This window comes from Microcaecilia unicolor, chromosome 8, assembly GCF_901765095.1.
Source record: "Microcaecilia unicolor chromosome 8, aMicUni1.1, whole genome shotgun sequence".
Lineage (NCBI taxonomy): Eukaryota > Metazoa > Chordata > Amphibia > Gymnophiona > Siphonopidae > Microcaecilia > Microcaecilia unicolor.
The window spans coordinates 113,726,490-113,750,322 of record NC_044038.1 but is presented as its reverse complement, the minus strand read 5'-3'; the positions used below and the strand labels follow the sequence as shown (position 1 = coordinate 113,750,322).

Here is a 23,833-nt window from a genome sequence, read left to right as displayed (position 1 = left end):
ACAAAAGGCGACATGAAACAAAAAGAAAGCAATAAAAAACACTCGAAAGGCGCCTAAGTTTTTCCTGGGACCTGAGGGAGAAAGACCGACACGCAGCCACTCTCCACCGTAGAAAAGAAAAAACTGAGGTGGAAACGGACACGCGCGGGCGGGAAAATGGCCGCGCATGTGCGGTGCGTCCGTCCCGCGCTCTACTGGCTGTCGCAAGGTTTTTGAAGTGAGAACAAGCAGCCTGCTTGTCCTCGGAGAAAAAACGTTCTACACAAACTGTCTCTATAGAATTTGTGCTTAGCGCTCATCATCCCGGCCCCTAACTTTGGGTGCCCTATACAGAATCCCCCCCTTCTTTGGGCAGTTTTCAGTGTGAACGTATGTGTGAGTAAAAGAGATACGTGGGCAGCATGAGCATTGCTATCATCCACTATTACCTATCCCAAAATGTCAATTCCCTTCCTTTAAAAATCCAGGCAAGGATGATTATCTAATAGAAGATACTAGTGGCCATTGTTTTGTTATTTTCATGAGTCCTATAGGGAAAAGTTTCCTTCCACTCACAGTGGCTCGGTCCAACTGCTGTTCCTATGCAGAATTCCCTTTACTGACCAGCCTATGATATGAGCGAATCTCCCTAGATCCCCATCTATACAGTGGGATACCTTAGTAACCAATGGGGGATGTACAAGAAATTGCAGTAAAATGAGCTGCTCTGTGTGCTTACTTAAATCACAGACTGCCTTAGTACATTTAGCTACAAGACAGTTTTCTCTGGTTGATGCATAATCCTTTCAAAGAAGAGGTACGGATTGGAGGAATGTACTTCTGCCATGTGGTAAGCTGTTATTGTCCACGAAGAGCCAGCTCCTGGCACAGGGGACTCTGTGCCAAAGTCTCATTATTTTAGCAATAAAATACTGCATGCTTCCAAAATGAAATCATATCCAGTAGGCGATTCTTAAGGGGAAGAAAGTATGATATTTTTTCTCCCATTTCTGAGATGAGACATTTACAAGACATGTAAGATGCTCTTGTAAACAACAGAGACAAAAAAGGTATCTGTCTGAAGTCCTCAAATGTCTATGGCAGTACAGGGCCTGTTCACATCACATTTTCAAAGAGCTGTAAGGACCTCATGATGTTGTCATCCTGCAAGAAGAGAAAACCAAGCAGCACTCAAAAAAATAGTCAACAGTATTTAATGTATTTGGTTTACTTGTGCTGAGGTCTCCACAGTACACAACAGCAGCATATCTTGAGGCAATCTGTAGGTGGTTACAATCAAAGTAATTTACATTGGGTTACCATATTTGCTCCCACCCCCCAAAAGAGGACACATGCCCCGCCCCTCCACACCCTCCACTCCGCCCCCCTGTCACACATCCTCTAAGGGTGTCCCCTCCCCCCTAAGGGTGTCCCCTCCCCTTACTGTATTGCCCTGGTGGTCTAATGACCTCTTTGGGGCAGGAAAGAGCCCCCTCTTTCCTGCCCGGAATGGCTGCAGAGACTGTCTTGCTCCCTTCCATATCGGCGCCGATTCAAAATGGTCACTGAAAGTGACCTTGCAAGACTTCTGCAGAAGTCTTGCGAAGCCACTTCAATGCTCGGTGGCCATTTTGAATCAGCGTTGGGACCGGAGTCAGCAAACAACAGTCTGCAGGTGCTCTGGGCCCAAAGAGGTAGAGGCAGAGACCACCAGCCTGCCCGTTTGTCCGCAAATCCGGTTGCCTGGCCATGTCCGCAAAAAGAGGTCATGTCCGGGTCAAACCGGACATATGGTAACACTAAATTTACATATTATATACAGGTACTTCTTGGAGGGTTAAATGACTTGCCACGAGTCACAAGGAGCTGCAGTGGGAATCAAGCCCAGTTCTTGGCTCTCAGGCCACTGCATGAGTTTATCTTGTTGGGCAGACAGGATGGACCATACAGGTCTTTATCTGCTGTCATTTACTATGTTATGTTACTAACCATTAGGCTATTCCTCCAGTCCATGCATTTTGGGTAAGAAAAATCCTTCCAGATTCATAATGAATGTAAATAATCAACTGCAATATCTGTTATACACAAATGTTTACAGCTATATAAGCTAAATGGCTTGTTCCTCAATCGCTCACCCTGGGTCAGAGAGGAAGAAGGGAGGGAAAGAGTGTGTACTGGATTGGGGGATAGGGGATGGAGAGCAGTTACTCTATTCTGAGGTGTGGGATAGGGGGATGCTGGGAGGCGATGAGAGAGAGAGAGAATTAGTTGTATTGGAGTTTGGGGAGGGGGCAACTGAGTGTGACTGTAGATGCACAGTGGCAGCCGGCTATAATTAGTGAGGAAATGGCAATATTTCTAACATGGACAGGTGTTCAGTGACTTCCCTTCCCTTTCTCACCCCCTCCACAGAGACAACAGCACATTGGTCCTCTTGCCAACACAACACCTGTCACACCCCTGATGTCACACCCCTGACAAGTCCCACCCCCTCTGAACATCCTTTTTCAGAAGGGACATGACCTGGCGGGCCTTTGAGCATGTGCAGAAGCTCAAGCTGCAGAACACCATGAGGGGGGACATTGGAGCCTGGGCTCCCCACTTTTGGAACAGGCCCCCTCCACAACTTTTGACTGACTGGCGGAGATGCCCAATCCCTCACCAGCCAATGAGATTCATGACCAGAACTGCCCCAGTGCTGTCTCTGTATGGAAGAAATTGATGGCATCCCTTCCTGCCACCTTCATTGGTACATCTCGTACATGCTCAGTTTGCATATGAACTGAGCAAGGATGAGGAGTTCAGATCTCGGCAGCAGGAAGGGAGACCATCGACTTCTTCCCTGCAGAGACAGTGCTGGGGCAGTTCTGGTTGTCTGGATTACACAACTGCAGCAAGGCCTGGACAACCACAACAATCACAAGTGAATAAACTAAACTAATGGGTTCTGGGTTCCCTAGAGACTTTTCATTTTCTTCAGTGCTGGAGGTGCCCAGGGTGCCCCTAGTCTCACCTTTTCCTAGGCAACTGTCTAATTAGCCCTCTAGACAAAGGCTGGCCTTGGTGCGGGAGAGGAAGTGTAGTGTTTGTCATATGGAAAAGGACGGGGGTTAAAAAAGTCTGTCCTGGGGTGGAAAGTGAGTCTATGCTGGGTTCAAGGGAAGAAAGGAAAAGTATGTGGAGATCACAGGAAATAAGCCTCTGCTTTATAGAGAAAATAAAGGAGTGACCTTGTGCTTTTGCAGGATGTGGAGGTGTAGCAGGGTATATGCATGTGTTTGCTGGGTGTGGTGATATGGAAATGGGCATCATCCGAAAGGGAGAGGAAATTGACTATAGGAGAAAGGAAAAGAGAGACCAGAAAGAAGCTAGGAGAGAGTGTGATGGGAAATGAAGAGGTATCAGGATAGGGATAAAGAGCATGTCCAGTGAGCTGTGCAATTAGTTCTTGTGTGTGCTCTTGGCCAGGTCTTGGAGAAAATAAAAACAGGACCTACAAGATCCTGTGTGATTTCACTACTGCAACCTTCTTAACTATATGTTCTAATCGCATTTTCTATTAAGGACTACCAAATTCCAAAAGTACAAAGACTAGGGGACACGCAAGGAAGTTACATGGAAACGCTTTTAAAAAATAGGAGGAAATATTTTTTCACTCAACGAATAGTTAAGCTCACTCTTTGCTGAAAGATGTGGTAAAAAAGGTTTGCCACGCTGCTGACTGCTGCCGGCTGAATATTGACCCCTCAGGAAATATCTCTAAGGTAAGTATGAATGGGGGGAAGTGGAGGGGAGGGAGACCGTATGTATGATGGGGAGGGGAATGAGACTGTTCATATGTTAGAGAATGGGATACATGTGAGGGAGATATTCTGTGTAAGCGAGTGCAATTTTGCAAAAAGAGAATGGAAACTGTAGTTCCAGTGGTTACCTCTTGGCAGGATTCCATAAACTCATCCAAAGTTACCACTCCATCCTTGTTCTTGTCCATTTTCTAGAAGGTAAAAAAAAAATGTTTCATTTGCAAATGACAAGAAAGCCATCAAAAGCAAGTTGTACTCTGATTTACAAACTGAAACTAGCCAAGCTGATTAACCTCCAAATTCCAGGATCACTAGTGCTGCCAACTTCATATCCAGGGCTGGCTTCCTGAGTGCACCTTTCAGAGTGATAGCAAGAAATATATTAGGCAGAGCATGACACATTATACACACAACTGGAAAAGTCCACTGTCTGACATGGGAAGCAACTACTTGCCCTGGGATTTGTAGTATGAAGTGTTGCCATGATTTGGGTTTCTGCCAAGTACTTGTGACCTGGCTTGGCCACTGTTTGGAAAACAGGAAATTGGCTAGATGGACCATTGGCTACTCTTACGTTATGTTCTCTGGTGATCAATAGGAGAACCCGTCACATCGAGGCACATCCCCTCCACCTTGTGACACTGAATGCTTTAGGTTTTTTTTTGACCAAACTCTCTCCTCTCCTCACAGAATATTTCCATATGTGCAAGGTCTTTTTAAAGACCTACATAGAGCTTTCATTTGTTATCATCACCACCACTCATTTGTTTATACCTAACAACAACAGACTCCTGAGGCAGGCATCTTGCATGCCGAAACACGGTTGTCGTGTTGAGTCTTTATATATGTTTAAAGAATAAAGTGGATTGGTTGAACCAGAGGCTTGCTACAGATAAAACATGCAGACAGGTGCATGGGTTGGTGTCAAAAAGAAAAGACAGCAAATTGAACTATATGAGAGAGGGAAACAAAGAGAGCAACAAGAACTTAGCTCTTCTGCTTCAATGTTCAGCAAATCAACAAACAGAATCCAGGTACTGTGTGATCTGAAGATTGGTTATTCGTAGGCTGGAATGACTGGGGACTCTATATCCCAAACAGATATCTTCAGGCAACTATAAACATGGAAAAACGGTCTGTTTACAGCTTATTTTTCTTCATTTGTCTTTACTTATTTTGATTTTTTACAATTTTATGGTTTTTATTCTTCTGATTCTTTTACAACTCAACCAGCTCCTCCACTGGGGCTAGGCCCAACCCAGCTATAGTGATAACTTGAGAGCTGGCTGCAACAATGGCTCTTTCACCTGGACCTGATGTGGCCACACTGGCGACTCTCTTATTTGGGCTTGACTGCAGCATAGCTCATCCTTCTTGCTTGAGCACTTTCCTGGTCCATTTTGTAGCAGATGCTAAGCAACCTGGTACCCTAGAATATTTTAGTCATGCTTGCTGCTGAGCTTTACTGAAATGTGAGATAACTAGACCCAGATCAGACCAGGTGGGATTAAAAATCAGATTTACTAAGGCTTTTTTCCCTATTATGTGTCCATGGGAAGAAGCTTAGGCCTCAAACTACATGCAACTCTTCAGGGCACCACACGATGCACAGAGGGCTACTCAATCAATCACACCAGAGCTACACATTTAAAAGTGGAAAACATCTTAAGGAGTCATATGTTTACAGCTGCTGTTAAGTGGATAACTCTTCAAAGGCACTATACCAGTCCTGTCCAAGTTCAGTCCTCAAGGGCCACAGACTGGCCAGATTTTCAGCTAACCCTAATGAATAGTATTATTACTAGTCGCAAATGACAAGCAGGGGTCCAATCACCAAACACATCAAACCCCAGCACTTATATAACTGATGTGTGTAACAAAAACAATAAACATAAAAAATGGAAGAAAACATAGGCACTTATCCTACACTATGAGAAAGCAAATTTCAGAAGAAGTTTAGAGAAGTTAGCTAGATCTGCCTACCACTGACAGTGTTCTTTTGTAGTCTTGGTTGCAATCAAGCAAACTCCAGTGCAGAGATAAAGAAACCTCTAAAATCCTTCTTGAGAAATAGAAGAATCCTTTGCTTCTTTCTTGAGTAATATGAGCATTGTAAAATCAATAAATACTGATGTTGATGACCCTAAAAGTCCATCTAGTCCATTGTTAATTACCTGGAAGAACATGTCTACATGCTGCCTCGGAGTATCTTCCTGAAGGACAGGGTATGTGTATTTCCCCATCATGTCGTAGATTGCTTTAACTATATCCATCATTTCCTAAGGAAGGAAGGAAGGAAGGAAAGTTATTCCCAAAACTCCCTGACAAGCTGCTCTTGTCATTGAGCATCCTGCAGTCATGGATTGATGCCACTATAGCCAATATACACCAAGGATACACCAACACACATGAGATCTACAGTGGAATCTTCTTAACATCACCTCCAATTTTGCATGAAAAATTTGTTATCTAGAGAATTTTCTATACTAGCCAGGAGTGTGAGACTCATATACAGAATCCATGGTACCTTTCATGGAAGTAATTTTATATGGAGCTGTCTCAAGTTAGATGACAAGTATGCATATAAATGCTGGTATTCTAGACAGCTATGAACAAAAACATAAGTAAAGAACAGTAATAGGAGGGGACTATTACACAAACAGAAAACCACCCTATAAATACAGAATTGAAGAAATATCAAACATCTGTAATAAATAATTTCATGAAAAGTGGAAGATCTACAGCCAGGACTAACCGAAGTCTGTGAGCCAGTAATATTTATTTATTTGTTACATTTGTATCCCACATTTTCCCACCTATTTGCAGGCTCAATGTGGCTTACATAGTACCGTAAAGGCGATCGCCAGGTCCGGTAGGCGAAACGAATATAATTTGATAATAGGGTGGGTAAGGTTGGTATATTCAGGTACATTGGGGTCAAGGATAGGAAGGAATATATAGTGTCCAATACAATACAATGAACTTGCCTACTTTATTGCATCATAAAGCCTTCAAAGTGCATCCATGTGAAATGTGTAGAAAAAGATAAATTGCAACAAACTCCAACAATTCCATAGTAATTGAATATAGAGTCAATGCATAAATCCCTCAAGGGGATGCCATACAGTTGATATATAAAGAGGTTTTCTACACTTATCTTAAATATCCACAGCACAACGAGTGGCCGCTTCGATAATATTGAGACAGGAAGAGACAGGAATGTACGCTTGTGTGAAAATGCCTTAAGACATCCTGTCCTAATTGCGAAAAGGAATGCACCCCAGTAACAAGTCAGTCATAGTAGTATGACATTCTGCATCTCTGTTTCCATTCCCCAAGCCATTCTGAGACATACTCTGAATAGTTCAGATTGAGCATATTGGAGTTCTTTGCAGATATTTATGCAATGGAGGGTCTCACCTCCTTGTTTATATATCCATCCTTGTTGATGTCGTACAAATTAAATGTCCATCTTAGTTTTTCATGGACTGTTCCTCTCAGCAGAATTGACAGAGCCATAACAAAATCCTGTTAAGAAGGTACAAAAGTTAATTGTAAAAGAGAAATGCATTAAATGTGTGTCATAATTGTAGACAGGTACAATGGTGAAGATTTGAAAAGCTTTAGGGAGAAGGCATGGTTCAAGTTCAAATCTTGCATTGACATATTGAGTCCCTTTCACAGAGCTGCGGTAAGCTTTAACACATGCTTATCGCAGCTTTAAAAGACATATTGTGGGGCATGCTGAGGTATCCTATGGTGATTTTGGAATGTGTGCTTGCAAACTGTGCGCTAAAATATTTTACATTTTTTCAAAGAGTGGGCATATCTATGCAAATCAGTTAGTGTGTTAGCATTGCTATGTGCTAACTGGTGCAGATTCCCATGCTAAGAGGAAAAGTATCGTGTGGCCATTAATGGGAAAATAGGAAATTTGGCCGTTTTACCCCTGTGGTACAAACGGCCTTGGCACACAGGAAAGACCTGCGTAAGGGCGTGCTAAGGCCATTTTTTATCACAGTTAAAAGCTCACTTTAGTTCTAATCCCAGTCATCTTCACTCTGGGCAAATAATGTAATGTTGTGTCTGCTACTGGATCACTATTTGCATATGCTGGGGTGGGCAATGGGCATTGCTTTGCCTCAGAAGGTTTGAATGGCTGGTGCCATTTTGGAGCCAATTTTGCTTTCTGAGTGCGAATTTTCATATATCCCTGACGCAGCTTGGGTGAAACAGGGCTTCTGTCAGGATTGTTGGAAGACCTATCTCAATGAAGGACTTTTCTAAAAGAAGACTTCAAGTTATAGAAAAGTAAATGTTTGGTGCTTTACTTGTTTTGCTATGAGAGTAGCAGTTGAGAGCTAAGGGAAGTACAATAGACTGCACTCTTCAGCCCCATTGAGCTATGGTCCTCCAACACACATATGTTATTGAAGCCAAACACATTCCGCATCCAGAAAGCTCCTAGCCCTCCACCAACAATAGATACAGAGCAGAGCAAGGACATTTACCCATAAAACTCACCATACATAGAAATTTTAGTTTCTATGTATGGTGACATATTATAAAGTTAATTAAAAAAAAAAAATCTATTAAAAAAAGTCACTAAGAACCTAGAGCAAATCTATCATGCCAGCACTAAAACAAGGATCCTACCTATGAAAAGGCAGTGCCCTAAAATACAAATACATTTATCAGGAAAGCTGAACAAGCCAAATTACTACAGAATGCTACATAGAAACTTCATGCTAACAGAATACCTGTCACACATACAGAACACGAATACCAAATACAGAATAAGTGACCACAAACTCTAGAAACACAAATAAAGCAGAAACCCCAAGAAACTAGACCCTGTACCAGAGAAACAAGAAACAAAGGCATTGCCTCCTGTGCAAAATATAAAGATGACACATGCCAGGGTTGCAACTAGTGCAATTATGCTTGATTCCCTGGCCAGAGAAAGCTCCAAGCCTCTCCTAGATTTCCACCCTGTACCCCAGTTGTGTTTAACACCAACTCTGACAAGATGTACATTCCAAATCCAACATATTATATTCACAAGATAGAAAACAAAATCATTTTTTGTACCTTTTTGTTGTCTGGTCATTTTATTTTTCAAATCATATTGGTCCCAGTCTCTGGTTTCTGCTTCCCTCTGTCTTCTCTTAACTCACTTGCCAGTGTCTCCTGTCTATTTGACATTTCTTCTTTCTCCACGTCCATCTCCCATTTCCCATCTCTGTTTTCTTATATTTCCTTGTCCAGTAGTAACATAGTAAATGACGGCAGATAGATCTGAATGGTCCATCCCAGGGGCGTAGCCAGACAACAGATTTTGGGTGGGCCTAGGCAAGAATTGGGTGGGCACCAAGTGTTCTCCCCCCCCCCTAAAAAAAACCCCCCAATTATCTCAGCTGGTGGGAAAACGCTTCTTTTCACCTTCGCAGCAGGCATGCATTGAAAACTGAGCATGCACAGGTGCCGGTGTCATGGAGAGATGCATTTTCGTTACCATCAGGGGAAAATCTTCAGCTGGTGGAGCTTGGGATTCCCACCAGTTACCACTAAACATGTGCTACTGTTGGGTGGGCCTGAGCCATAAATGGGTGGGCCCTGGCCCACCGAAGCCCACCTGTGGCTACACCACTGGTCCATCCAGTCTGCCCAACAAGATATGTATTGTTTATATGGGACATGCAGGTTATGAACCATAAAATAACTTTGCAACAGTAACTGAGAATTATGAGCACAGCTATGCCTCTGTGAACAGACTATGAACAGGTTAAGAATCACTGAGAAGCTAAACCATAAGAAATTATACAGAATGTGAGTCTCATGTCAGCTTGCTCCTTCTGTTGGAGACACAGGCAGATATGGAGTCATAACAAAGATATGTGTGGCAAGAAAATACTGTAATGTAAGAGGGAAAATTTGCTGTTGACCATGGAAGCAGATAATGAAGGAGACATAACTTTAGTTGCTGGGAAGATGGTTTTTGCAAAGTAGGATAACCTTACTGACCTTACTTATTATAAACAAATATGTTATGAAGAACTTTGCTTCTGTAAAGATAGAATTTGCTAGAATGGGCTGGAATATGAGAGAAATGCTGACTTTGTACTTCTAATACTAGCCTATGAGAGAAATGCTGACTTTGTAGTTCCAATAGTAGCCTATGAGAGAATAAAAGGAGAGTTATGGAGAGAGGCAACCAGAGAGCTAATGTCAGAGGTCACATTTGTGTCCCGCTTGCTGTCTCATATGAGAATTAATTAATTACATTATTTATTCTAATTGTATTCCTGATTGATAAGTGTAATAAACAAATTACTGATTATTCTCATATTACAATAGCCTTCTATGTCTTTCTGTCTCTCCACATGGTGGTGTTAGGACCATATTCCCTGAAGTTACAGGTAACTAGTACCTTTATACCTGGGAGAGGGCAGAAAGATAAACAGTATACCTGAATTTGATTTATCCCTGCCTTTCTCAGGGCACAGACCGTAAAAGTCTGCCCAGCACTGTTCCTGTACTAAAAGTTCTGAAGCTAACGTCGAAGCCCCTTAAAATTTACACTCCAGATATCCATATCTATTCAGTCACGATCAGGGCACAGACCACAGATGTTCGCCCTGCACTGGTTTTACTCTCCAAATACGGCATTGCCACCCAATCTCCATAGATTAATTCCTTCTAAACAGGATTCCTTTGTGTTTATCCCACGCACGTTTGAATTCCATTACCGTTTTCATCTCCACCACCTCCTATGGGAGGGCATTCCACGTATCTACCACCTTCTCTGCCCCCCTTCAACCTCAATTCATGCCCTCTAGTTCCATCTCCAGAAAAGATTAATTTGCGGATTAATACCTTTCAAATATTTGAATGTCTGTATCATGTCACCCCTATTTCTCCTTTCCTCCAAGGTATACATGTTCATGTCGGCAAGTCTCTCCTCGTACGATTTGCATGCAAATCCCATACCGTTTTTGTAGCTTTTCTTTGCACCGTTTCCAGTCTTTTTACATCTTTAGCAAAAACTGAACAGAATACTCCAAGTGGGGCCTCACCAACGACTTGTACAGGGGCATCAACACCTCCTGATTATACCCCTCTCTATGCAGCCTAGCATCCTTATGGCCAGGGCCGTTGCCTTGTCACATTTCATCCATCATCATTCCTCTGTGCACCTATTCACCCCATGCCCAGCATCTCACTTCTGTGTTCCTATTCCCCCCCTTGTCTGGTATCTCCCCTCTATGTCCATATAGCTCCCTCTTCAGTGTCCAGCATTGTATATATATTCCTTATCCTCAATTATGAACACACACCGTCTATAACTACCCTAACAACTCTCTCCCTTCTTCCGTCTCCCCTTCCTTAATCGCTACACACTACTAACTGTATCAGATATCCAGTTATGACTATGTTACCAAATCTATGTAAGCCACATTGAGCCTGCAAATAGGTGGGGGAATGTGGGATACAAATGCAATAAAATAAATCCCCCTTCTCCCCCCTCTGTGCCCATATGCCATCCCCATACAGCATCTCTCATTTGTGTACCTGTCCTCATGCTTCGACCTAATGCCCATCATTTCTCTTCTGTATATATACACTTCCCTATGTCCACTTTCTCCCTCCTCCACACCAATGTGTCCCTCTCCTCTCTGACCCCAACCAGCTTCTCTTCTTCTCTCTTCCCTTCCCCTTATGCATCTGGCTCTTTCTCCCACTTTGGGTTTAGCATTTGACCCCCAATTCCTTTATCCCCTTGTCCAGCATTTCTCTTCCTTCCTTCTAACCCCTCCCAAGCCCATAGGTCCAGCACCTTTCTCCCTTTGTTCAAGCCCTCCTTGCAGGTCCACATCTACTACTACTACTACTATTAAACATTTCTATAGCGCTACTAGACTTACGCAGCGCTGTACAAATGAACATGAAAAGACAGTCCCTGCTCAACAGAGCTTACAATCTAAATTGGACAGACGAACAGACAGCTAGGGGTGGGGAAATTGCACTGGACTACACTGGAAAACAAAAAGCATGCAGTATATTCTAGGCAATCAAGCTTACAGACAGGTCACCTACTAACAAGGATCCTATACTATATGGTTAAAATTTATTCTAAGCTGGACTCTTATAAAAATCCATTATCCTGCTTGACCCTGAAAGAACAGGGCCTGGGGGCCAATCCTGGATTAATTTATTTTCCATCATTAGGCCTTTAAGGTGGCCTACATCTCTATATCTAACACATACTTGTGTTTAATCTCTCTCCTTTCATAAGTACTTAAGTATTGCCACACTGGGAGAGACCAAAGGTCCATCAAGCCCAACATCCTGTTTCCAACAGTGGCCAATCCAGGTCACAAATATCTGGCAAGATCCTGAAAAAGTTCAATACATTTTATGCTGCTTATCCCAGAAATAAGCAGTAGATTTTCCCCAAGTCAATTTAATAATGGTCTTTGGACTTTTCCTTTAGGAAGCCGCCCAGACCTTTTTAAAACCCCGCTAAGCTAACTTTCCACATTCTCTGGCAATGAATTCCAGAGTTTAATTACATGATGAGTGAAGAAACATTTTCTCTGATTCGTTTTAAATGTACTACTTTGTAGCTTCATTGCATGCCCCCTAGTCCAAGTATTTTTGAATAGAGTAAACAAACGATTTGCTCCATTCCACTCATTATTTTATAGACCTCTATCATATCTCCCCTCAGGCGTCTTTTCTCCAAGCTGAAGAGCCCTAGCCACTTCAGCTTTTCCTCATAGGGAAGTTGTCCCATCCCCTTTATCATTTTTGTCACCCTTCTCTGTATCTTTTCTAATTCCACTATATCTTTTTTGAGATGCGGCGACCAGAATTGAACACAATATAGTAACATAGTAACATAGTAGATGACGGCAGAAAAAGACCTGCATGGTCCATCCAGTCTGCCCAACAAGATAAACTCATATGTGCTACTTTTTGTGTATACCTTACCTTGATTTGTATCTCTCATTTTCAGGTCACAGACCGTATAAGTCTGCCCAGCACTATCCCCGCCTCCCAACCACCAGCCCCACCTCCCACCACCGGCTATGCCACCCAATCTCAGCTAAGCTTCTGAGGTTCCATTCCCTCGGAACAGGATTCCTTTATGTTTATCCCACGCATTTCATGCCCTCTAGTTCTACCTCCTTCCCATCTCAGGAAAAGGTTCGTTTGCGGATTAATACCTTTCAAGTATTTGAACGTCTGTATCATATCACCCCTGTTTCTCCTTTCCTCCAGGGTATACATGTTCAGGTCAACAAGTCTCTCCTCATACGTCTTGTAATGCAAATCCCATACCATTCTCGTAGCTTTTCTTTGCACCGCTTCAATTCTTTTTACGTCCTTAACAAGATACAGCCTCCAGAACTGAACACAATACTCCAGGTGGGGCCTCACCAACGACTTATACAGGGGCATTAAAACCTCTTTTCTTCTGTTGGTCACTCCCCTCTCTATACGGCCTAGCAACCTTCTACTTACGGCCACTGCCTTGTCACACTGTTTTGTCGCCTTTAGATCCTCAGATACTATCACCCCAAGATCCCTCTCCCCTTCATACCTATCAGACTTTCACCACCTAACACATACGTCTCCCGTGGATTTCTACTCCCTAAGTGCATCACTTTGCATTTCTTTGCATTGAATTTTAATTGCCAAACCTTAGACCATTCTTCTAGCTTCCGCAGATCCTTTTTCATGTTTTCCACTCCCTCCCAGGTGTCCACTCTTTACAAATCTTTGTATCATCCGAAAAAAGGCAAACTTTACCTTCTAACCCTTTAGCAATGTCACTCACAAATATATTGAACAGAATCGGTCCCAGCACCGATCCCTGAGGCACTCCACTACTCACCTTTCCCTCCTCCGAGCGAATTCCATTCACCACCACCCGCTGGCGTCTGTCCGTCAACCAGTTCCTAATCCAGTTCACCACTTCGGGTCCTATCTTCAGCCCATCCAGTTTATTCAAGAGCCTCCTGTGGGGAACCGTGTCAAAAGCTTTGCTGAAATCTAGGTAGATTATGTCTATAGCATATCCCTGATTTAATTTGCCAGTCACCCAGTCAAAGAATTCAATGAGATTCGTTTGGCATGATTTCCCTTTGGTAAAACCATGTTGTCTCGGATCTTGCAACTTATTGGCTTCCAGGAAATTCACTATCCTTTCCTTCAGCACTGCTTCCATTACTTTTCCAATAATTAAAGTGAGGCTTACCGGCCTGTAGTTTCCAGCGTCTTCCCTATCACCACTTTTGTGAAGAGGGACCACATTCGCCGTTCTCCAATCCCATGGAACCTCTCCCGTTTCCAATGATTTATTAAACAAATCTTTAAGAGGACCCGCCAGAACCTCTCTGAGCTCCTTTAATATCCTGGGGTGGATCCCGTCCGGTCCCACGGCTTTGTCCACCTTTAGCTTTTCAAGTTGTTTATACACATTCTCTTCCGTGAACGGTGCTATATCTACTCCATTTTCATTTGCACTTTTGCCAGTCCATCGCGGTCCTTCTCCAGGATTTTCTTCTGTGAAAACAGAACAAAAGTATCTATTTAGCAAATTTGCTTTTTCTTCATCATTATCTACATAGCGGTTCGCAGCATCTTTCAGTCTCACAATTCCCGTTTTTGTCTTCCTCCTTTTACTAATATACCTGAAGAAATGTTTGTCACCCCTCCTTACATTTCTAGCCATTTTTTCCTCCGCTTTCGCCAGACATATCTCTCTCTTGGCTTCTTTCAGTTTCCACTGGTACTCCTCTCTGTGTTCGGCTTCTTGAGTTTTTGTGTATTTCAGGAACGCCAACTCTTTAGCCTTTATTTTCTCAGCCACTTGTTTGGAGAACCATATCGGTTTCCTTTTTCTCTTGCTTTTATTTACTCTCCTTACATAAATGCTTGTGGCTCTATTTATAGCTTCTTTCAGGCTGGACCACTGTCCTTCCACTTCTTGTTCGTTCTCCCAGCCCATCAGCTCCTTCTTCAGGTATTCCCCCATTTTACTAAAATCAGCACGCTTGAATCTAAGACTGAGTTTTGAGTGGCCGCCCTCTACTTCAGCCGTCATATCAAACCAAACCGTTTGATGATCACTGTTGCCCAGGTGGGCAGCCACTCGGACATTTGACACACTATCCCCATTTGTGAGCACCAGATCCAGCGTCGCTCCCTCCCTCGTGGGTTCCGTCACCATTTATCTGAGCAGAGCACTTTGAAACGCATCCACTATCTCTCTACTTCTTTCCGATTCCGCAGACGGAACCTTCCAATCTACATCCGGCAGATTGAAATCTCCCATCAACAGAACCTCTCTCTTCTTTCCCAATTTTTGAATATCTGCAATCAGATCTTTATCTAGTTCCTCTGTGTCGGGGGTCTGTAGACAACACCCACGTGGACAGAGGTTCTATCCCCTCTTTTTAAGGTGATCCATATCGCTTCTTCCATTCCCCAGGTCCTTGTCATTTCAGTCGCCGTGATATCATTCCTCACATACAGAGCTACTCCTCCACCTTTACGACCCTCTCTATCCTTCCTAAATAGATTATAGCCTGGTATGTTTGCATCCCATTCATGGGAACCATTGAGCCACTTCTCCGTGATTGCAACAACATCTAAGTCTGCCTCCAAAATCAGGGCTTGAAGGTCATGAACTTTATTGCTTAGACTGCGAACATTTGTGGTCATCGCCTTCCATCTACATTTCCTGGTATGTGTTTCAACATTAGTGATTTGGAGGTTTCTTTTCTTTTTGGGTACCTTCATATCTTTTTGTTCCACTTTTATTGCTTTTTCTTCGGCTTCCGTTCTGTTTTCAAGAACATCACAGTGCTGTAATGGAACAAAAGAATTTTGTAGAGGCAACACTTGTGAGGGCGGATGCTTTCTTGTCACATAACGAAGTCTGCCTGAACCTACCGTGATCCATCTATTTTTGGGTGGTTTTATCCTTTGTGGTAGTGGTGATAATTTGGTATGATTCTGTGCAGTATGATATTGTGCAGTCCTAGATGTTGCTTTAAGTGCATCTAGTTCCTGTTTTACTTTACTGAGCTCGTGTTTTAAACTAGTGAGCGGAAGACAGATAGGACAAGCCTTAAATCTCCAGATGATTGGTCTTGAATAAAGCACCACGATTATTATAGAGAATAAAAGTCATCCTGATTGGTTGAAATGGGTATGAACAGGTGTACTATGATGGAGCTACCAGTCTGTCTGTGTGTGACCGAGGAGCAAAGCCAACGAGCTTTCGCTTTATATATGACTGGAAAACCCTGGGTTGGGTGGGCTTATTACTCCCAGTGAGTCAGCCAAGTGCTGTGTTAAAAAGTTCTCTAGGTATGACCAGAACTGATACCGTCTGATCAAGAATTTTCAATTGATTTAACTTTCAAATAGCACTATAATATAACTAGGACTGGTAGAGCCTTTCCTCAAAGTTAGAATGCTAAAGGACCAGAAGCAATTATAAAGCCTATTCTCTATTAGAGCTAGGCAGGAAAGGAAAGGAAAGGAAAGGAAAGAGAGTAGATCTATGGGTATAGTTGATTAACAATGATTTTTTGATTATCCTGCCAACAGCGAGAGGAGCTTGATGAACAAGTTTAAGGAAGAGAAGGTAAAATGGTATCCTATGTGATATATAGTGAGAATAGCAGCCTATGGATATGTTAACAAAGGTCCTTATTATCTAAAGAAGTAATCCTTAGCTGGTGAGTAGAAGACTGGGGATTCCTGTGATAATGAGGGGTTTACTTTTCAGAGACAGTTGTAATTTGGGTGGAGTTAATTTGTGATAAGTAGTGTATTTGGGAAAGTTATTTATGAAGTGTCAGTCTTGGGGTGGGTGGGCTTAAGCTTAAGACCTTTGGAATGTGTTTGCTGTAACTTATCTGTAGAGCTGCATTTAAATGCACCAGAAGAATATCCAGAACCACCACTCTAAGGATTGGGACAAGCAAATCACAATTTTAGCAGAGTAGATAAAAACAAGGTTTTTTGGAAAGATATAAAGATATAAATGCAGAATTAAAGTCAGAGCAATTCTTATCTGTGAGTGTCCTTTAGGCAGGAGTCAAGAAAAGACTCTGTGGGTTAAATGCACATCCTTCAACAGAAGCTATCGGCCAAACTTGAGCCTACAGATTGTCTTTTACAAAGCCAGATGGGGAGAGGGCTCAGCACACTTTTAGGAAGCAAACAAAAGAGATCTAATTCTTTTGGTAGTTATTATATCTAGTTTTCAGATTAAACATATCAAACCAGATTAAAACACAGCAAGCAAAATCACAATATTAGCAGAGTAGATATAAACAGATTTTTTTTTCTTTTTTCTGGGAAAACTTAAGACCTTTGGAATGTGTTTGCTGTAACCTATCTGTAGAGCTGCATTTAAATGCACCAGAAGAAATATCCAGAACCACCACTCTAAGGATTGGGACAAGCAAATCACAATTTTAGCAGAGTCGCACCATGGAGTGATACAAAGGCATTATGACGTCCTCACTTTTGTTTTCCATTCCTTTCCTAATAATACCTAACATTCTATTTGCTTTCTTAGCCACCACAGCACACTGAGCAGAGGGTTTCAACGTATCATCAACGACGATGCCGAGATCCCTTTCTTGGTTGGTGTCTCTTATTACATAGCTATAGCTCGGGTTCCTTTTTCCAATGCATCACTTTGCACTTGATCACATTAAATGTCATCTGCCATTTAGACGCCCAGTCTCCCAGTCTCGTACGGTCCTCTTGTAATTTTTCACAATCCTCTTGTGATTTAACAACTTTGAATAACTTTGTGTCGTCAGCAAATGTAATTACCTCACTAGTTACTCCCACCTCTAGATCATTTATAAATATGTTAAAAAGCAGCAGTCCCAGCACAGACCCCTGGGGAACCCCACTATCTACTCTTCTCCATTGAGAATACTGACCATTTAACCCTACTCTCTGTTTTTAACCAGTTTTTAATCCACAATAGGACACTACCTCCTATCCCATGACTCTCCAATTTCTTCTGGAGTCTTTCATGAGGTACATATCCCAGCACCTCTCTCTCTTCCCTCCAGCCCCCTCTACATGTCCAGAACCTCTCTCCCTTTCATCCAGCTCTCCCTACATGTCCAGCACCTCTCTCCCTTTCATCCAGCCACCCTACATGTCCAGCACCTCTCCCTTTCACTTCAACCCTCTGCATATCCAGCACATCTCCCTTTCCCCTCAACCCCCCTCCATATCCAGCACCTCTAACACCTCCCCCACCCCCGCATATCTGTGCAGCAGACTTTGATTCTGGGGAACTGGGTTCAATTCCCACTGCAGCTCCTTGTGACTCTGGGCAAGTCATTTAACCCTCCATTGCCCCAGGTACAAATGTAAACCGCTTTGACTGTAGTTGCAAAAAACACAGAAAGGTAGTATATCAAGTCCCATTCCCTTTTCTAACCCTCCCTGCATATCAAGCACCACTCTCCCCTTCCCTCCAACCCCCCCCCCCCTGCATATCCAGCACCTCTCTCCCTTCCCTCCAACCCCCCCCCTAACAAGTCCAGTACCTCTCTCCCTTCCATTCCCTCCAACCCCCTGCCCCTCACAAGTCCAGCACCTTTCTCTTCCTATCGGGCCCTCCCCTCCCAGGGCCAGCACCTCTGCATCTTCCTTACCACTCCCCCAACAAGACTAGCACCTCCATGTCTTCCTTACCCTCCTGCAAGTCCAGCACCTTAGCGTTTTCCTTACCCTCCCCCCCTCACAAGTCCAGTACCTCTCCCTTCCCTTCAGCCCCCTCCCCTTGCAGGGCCAGCACCCCACTGTCTTCCTCACCATCTCCCATCTCCATTGCAGCATTTGCACTTTGCTATCGACGTTACCTGGTAATAACTCAGAGACACGGCATCCTGCGTAAACAGGAAGTTGTATCACCGCGGCAGAGGGAAGACCCCGGAGCAGGACGCCGTGTCTGTGAGTTGCTGCCAGGCAGCACCGATAGAAAAGTGCAACCACTGAGGTGGGAGTGGGAGAGGGTGAGGAAGACACGGAGGTGTTGGAACTGTAGGAGGGACTGTGCTTCTGGGTAGGCCCGAGGCAAGACTGGGTGGGCCTGGGCCCATCTAGGCCCACCCGTAGCTACGCCCATGGTCAATATATTATACATTCTTTGTTTTGGTTTCCTGACCTGCCAGTTTTGATAGTGGAGTTTTTGGAGACATTACCTTCAGGGCTAACTGCTAATTTTCAGCAGGACTTTGCTGGTTACTGAATAACTAGTTAGCGCTGAATTAAAAAGCAGCTATTTTAGGAGTGTTCTTTGAGGGGGGAGGGGGGTTGGAGCTGGCACTTTACCAGCCAGGTTAAACACGTAAATAGCTCCACATAAAAGTCAGTCCTATTTTTATGCGATGCCCCATCGCTGGTTAAGTGTGAACATTGGACTTAACTGGATCTGTATTAGCTGCCTCTGGAAACCTGGAAATTCAATGCTGGTGCCCAGAAGTGGCCTAGTATTGAATTTTGGGGTTTTAACTCCAGTGGTAATCAGCAAAATCCTGTCTCCGGCTGAATATCGGCCCCACAATTTTAAACAGGAGACTGTGTGAGGTCTTTTTTTCTCTACTAAGAATTTACATACTGTTTATAATAGACAGTTGGTGCACATTTTTTGTATATTTAATTATTATTATACATTTTTCATCACATGTAGGAACCTTAGCAAATTGCAGAACAGTATTTCCTAGAGTTTCTGGTGCATTATATAGCCATATTTGAAGGAAACTTACCTCAAACTTAACTGATCCGGTCTGAGCAGTGTCAAAGGCATTAAAAAGATAATGTGCATACATACTTGCATCTGGAAAACATAAATGCATGAGATCCAGTGATCTATTATAAACAACCAATGCTGAATATAACAAAATAAGAAAATCCATGCTGAGTCCAACATTCTATCTTTTAACAGTAAACAGTCCCAAAAAGTAGATCAATGTCTCATAGCTCAGTTCTAGGTATAAGCCATAACTCTTCCAAGTCGAACTAGCTAATCATTTTTATGGACTTTCCTCCAGGACCTTTTCAAACCTTTTTTGAATCATTCTACTCACTCAACAGATTCCACAGTTTAATTATGCGTTGCATGAAAAAATACTTTATATGATTTCTTTTTAGTCTGTGGGTCAATAATTTGATGGAGTGCCTTCTTGCTTTTGTGTTGTTTGAAACCCCCCCCCCCCCCCCCCCCCCACACACACACATTTAACCTTTCCACCCCACTCTATGATATCTCCTCTCAGTCACTTTCTTTTCCAAGTTGAACAGCCCTAAACTGTATAGTCTTTCTTTATAAAGGAAGTGTACCATCCCCTTTATCATATCTTCTAGCACCACTATGTCCTTTTTGAGATCAGGTGACCAAAACCTTAATGATATTCTCAGCTTTATCACTTTTGAATAATTCCTAACATTCTATTCATTGTTCCTGCAGCACAATGGGACAAAAGTTCCAACATACTGTTCACGGTGACTCTATTTTGTACCTGTGGTTGAGATTAACTTTTCTGTGTGCATCACTTTGCATTTCTTCAAATAAAATTTAATCTGTCACAATGGCATAGCTAGGATTGAATAGACCTCGGGCAGACAAATTAAGATGGGTCCTTGTGGAAATAAGGGGTAGGAATGTGTGTGGGTCCGGGGATTTGCATGAAGAACAGGACAGTACATTTAGAGTGTATAGGGAATAAATAGGACGATAGCATAGGCGTAGTTTGACTGTTTCATTTGGGAGGGGGGGGGGGCAAAGGATGGGGCGGAGCATATTAGCATATTCATTTGCATATATACATATGCAAATGAATATGCTAATATGGAGGAAGGAAGGGAAAAAGAGCTGGCTTTTTTGGGGAATAACCATAATGAATATGTATGAGATATCAAGCCAGCTCTTTCTCCATTCCTTCCTTCCTTCTTTCCTCCTTACCCAGCACTCCCTCTTCATCTCCAGTAGTATTTCCCCACCCCCTTTCCCATACCATACCAGTGTTGACCTTAGAAATACATAGGCTCTATACGTAGATCCTTCAAGAGGTAGTGTGTCATGATTTAGGCTCTATACCCTTTCTGATGTTTTGGTGCCACCTCAGTAAGGCCTACACACAATCTCTCCACTGCAAAACACTATACACAAACTTGTGCAAAAACACACTCATATCCTTACTAAACCATAACAGCACTAATTCCAAGGACAGGACGAGCTACAACCTTATGCGTGAAAAGGCAGAACTGTAATTACACCAGGCTCTAAAACACCAATACACTACCTCGTGAAAAAAAGCAAAACAAAAAGGGCTGCAAATACTACACGCTAGCAGAATACTGCACCTTAATCACACATGAAAAACACATGACACAACAGACATGACACAAGGAACTAGAAATAAAAAAGTATGAAGGCAAAATACTGAACTGGAAAGTTAACTCAAGAAGTCAGACTCAGCATGCAGCAATACCAGAAAAATTGAAATCTACAGGCAAAATATCACAGATGCACATTTCAAAAAGCTGACATATTTCAATTAATAAATTCTGAATAAAATACTTTTTTCTACCTTTGTTGTCTGATCATTTAGTTTTTCTATTCGCTTTGGTCCCAGTGTCTTCTGTTTTATGCAGTGTCTTCTTTCCAGTAGGCTTCCCTCTGCTCCCCACCCTCCCAGTCCCATCCATCTCCTGCTCCTTTCCTCTGCTTCCCACCCCTCCCAGTCCCATCCATCTCCTGCTCCTTCCCTCTGCTCCCCACCCCCTCCCAGTCCTCTCCCAGTCCCATCCATCTCCTGCTCCTTCCCTCTGCTCCCCACCCCTCCGTCCCAGCCATCTCCTGCTCCTTCCCTCTGCTCCCCACCCCTCCCAGTCCCATCCATCTCCTGCTCCTTCCCTCTGTTCCCCACCCCTCCCAGTCCCATCCATCTCCTGCTCCTTCCCTCTGCTCACCTCCTCTCCCAGTCCCATCCATCTCTTGCTCCTTCCCTCTGCTCCCCACTCCTCCCAGTCCCATCCATCTCCTGCTCCTTCCCTCTGCTCCCCACCCCTCCGTCCCAGCCATCTCCTGCTCCTTCCCTCTGCTCCCCACCCCTCCCAGTCCCATCCATCTCCTGCTCCTTCCCTCTGTTCCCCACCCCTCCCAGTCCCATCCATCTCCTGCTCCTTCCCTCTGCTCACCTCCTCTCCCAGTCCCATCCATCTCTTGCTCCTTCCCTCTGCTCCCCACTCCTCCCAGTCCCATCCATCTCCTGCTCCTTCCCTCTGCTCCCCACCCCTCTGTCCCATCCATCTCCTGCTCCTTCCCTCTGCTCCCCACCCCTCCCAGTCCCATCCATCTCCTGCTTCTTCCCTCTGCTTACCTCCTCTCCCAGTCCCATCCATCTCTTGCTCCTTCCCTCTGCTCCCCACCCCTCCCAGTCCCATCCATCTCCTGCTCCTTCCCTCTGCTCCCCACCCCTCCCAGTCCCATCCATCTCTTGCTCCTTCCCTCTGCTCCCCACCCCTCCCAGTCCCATCCATCTCCTGCTCCTTCCCTCTGCTCCCCACTCCTCCCAATCCCATCCATCTCTTGCTCCTTCCCTCTGCGCCCCACCCCTCCCAGTCCCATCCATCTTCCCTCTGCTCCCCACTCCTCCCAGTTCCATCCATCTTCCCTCTGCTGCCCCCCCCCCGCGAGGTCTAGGATCGTTACTCGGTTTACCCCCTCTCTTCCTCCCTCCCTCCGGCACAGGCAACAGTCTTCTTCAGCTTTTCTGTGTTCCTGGCAGCGGTAGCGACGTACACGCTGCCTTTGGTCTGCCCCGGAAGCCTTCTCTTCAAGTTCCTATTCCCACCTATGCGGGAACAGGAACTTGAAGAGAAGGCTTCGGGGCAGAGCCGAAGGCAGCGTGTACGTCGCTACCGCTGCCAGGAACACAGAAAAGCTGAAGAAGACTGCTGCCTGCGCCGGAGGGAGGAAGGAAGAGAGGGGGTAGACAGACACGTGCTCGTCTCCGTCTGCTTCGCTTCCCTGCCCTCTCTGTCTGCGTCCCGCCCGAAAGGAAATGACATCAGAGGAAGGCGGGACCCAGACAGAGAGGGCAGGGAAGCAAAGCGGACGGAGACGAGCGCGTGCCTGCTTGTTTTTTTTTTTTTTACTACTGGTGCCGTCACGTCATCGTCGTTTGGGGGGCATTGCCCCCCCTCGCCCCCCCAGTCTACGCCCCCTCGCGCCCCCCCAGTCTACGCCCATGACTAGGGGTCATACGATGAAACTACAGTGTAGTAAATTTAAAACAAATCGGAGAAAATCTTTCTTCACCCAACGCATAATTAAACTCTGGAATTCATTGCCGGAGAACGTGGTGAAGGCGGTTAGCTTAGCAGAGTTTAAAAAGGGGTTAGATGGTTTCCTAAAGGACAAATCCATAAACCACTACTAAATGGACTTGGGAAAAATCCACAATTCCAGGAATAACAAGTATAGAATGTTTGTACGTTTGGGAAGCTCGCCAGGTGCCCTTGGCCAGGATTGGCCGTTGTCATGGACTAGATGCTGGGCTCGATGGACCCTTGGACTTTTCCTAGTGTGGCATGTACTTATGGTTAGCAGAGTGAATATCACCGCTAACTTGGTACTCCTGGCTCCACCAGAGCTCTGCCCCTGGACTGCAGGGGCACAACCCAGATAGTGCAAAACCAACGTGGTGGTCTGCTATTTGTTTTACTGCATCCACACTGCAGATCCCCTGTCTCTATTTGTTCCCCTCTACCTAGATAGAGGTGGTCTTACCGGATATTCAGCAACATTATCTAGGTAATCCTGCTGAAAATCTAGATATGGATGACTTATCAAGGTAGGATTAATTTCTACCTGGATAAGTCCTGCTGAATATTGACCCCTAGGTTTTAAGATGTTTATTTCAATAGAAGGCAACAACTTGCCTTCTATTGATACAGACATCTTGATATAGACAGTGATATTTTGGAAT

General features: G+C 44.1%; 1 protein-coding gene across 1 annotated transcript in view; it reads right to left on the bottom strand.

The window, feature by feature from the left end:
- Positions 1 to 927: 927 nt before the first annotated feature.
- Positions 928 to 23,833, bottom strand: part of KCNIP1 (potassium voltage-gated channel interacting protein 1) — an 86,977-nt gene continuing 64,071 nt past the window's right edge. The window contains exons 3-7 of the mRNA XM_030211805.1: positions 19,607 to 19,677; positions 7,203 to 7,310; positions 5,957 to 6,061; positions 3,911 to 3,973; positions 928 to 1,143 (exon numbers count right to left, since the gene is read on the bottom strand). Coding sequence (XP_030067665.1) covers positions 1,096 to 1,143; positions 3,911 to 3,973; positions 5,957 to 6,061; positions 7,203 to 7,310; positions 19,607 to 19,677 — 395 coding nt within the window. The 3' untranslated portion in view covers positions 928 to 1,095. The remainder of the gene's footprint in view (positions 1,144 to 3,910; positions 3,974 to 5,956; positions 6,062 to 7,202; positions 7,311 to 19,606; positions 19,678 to 23,833) is intronic.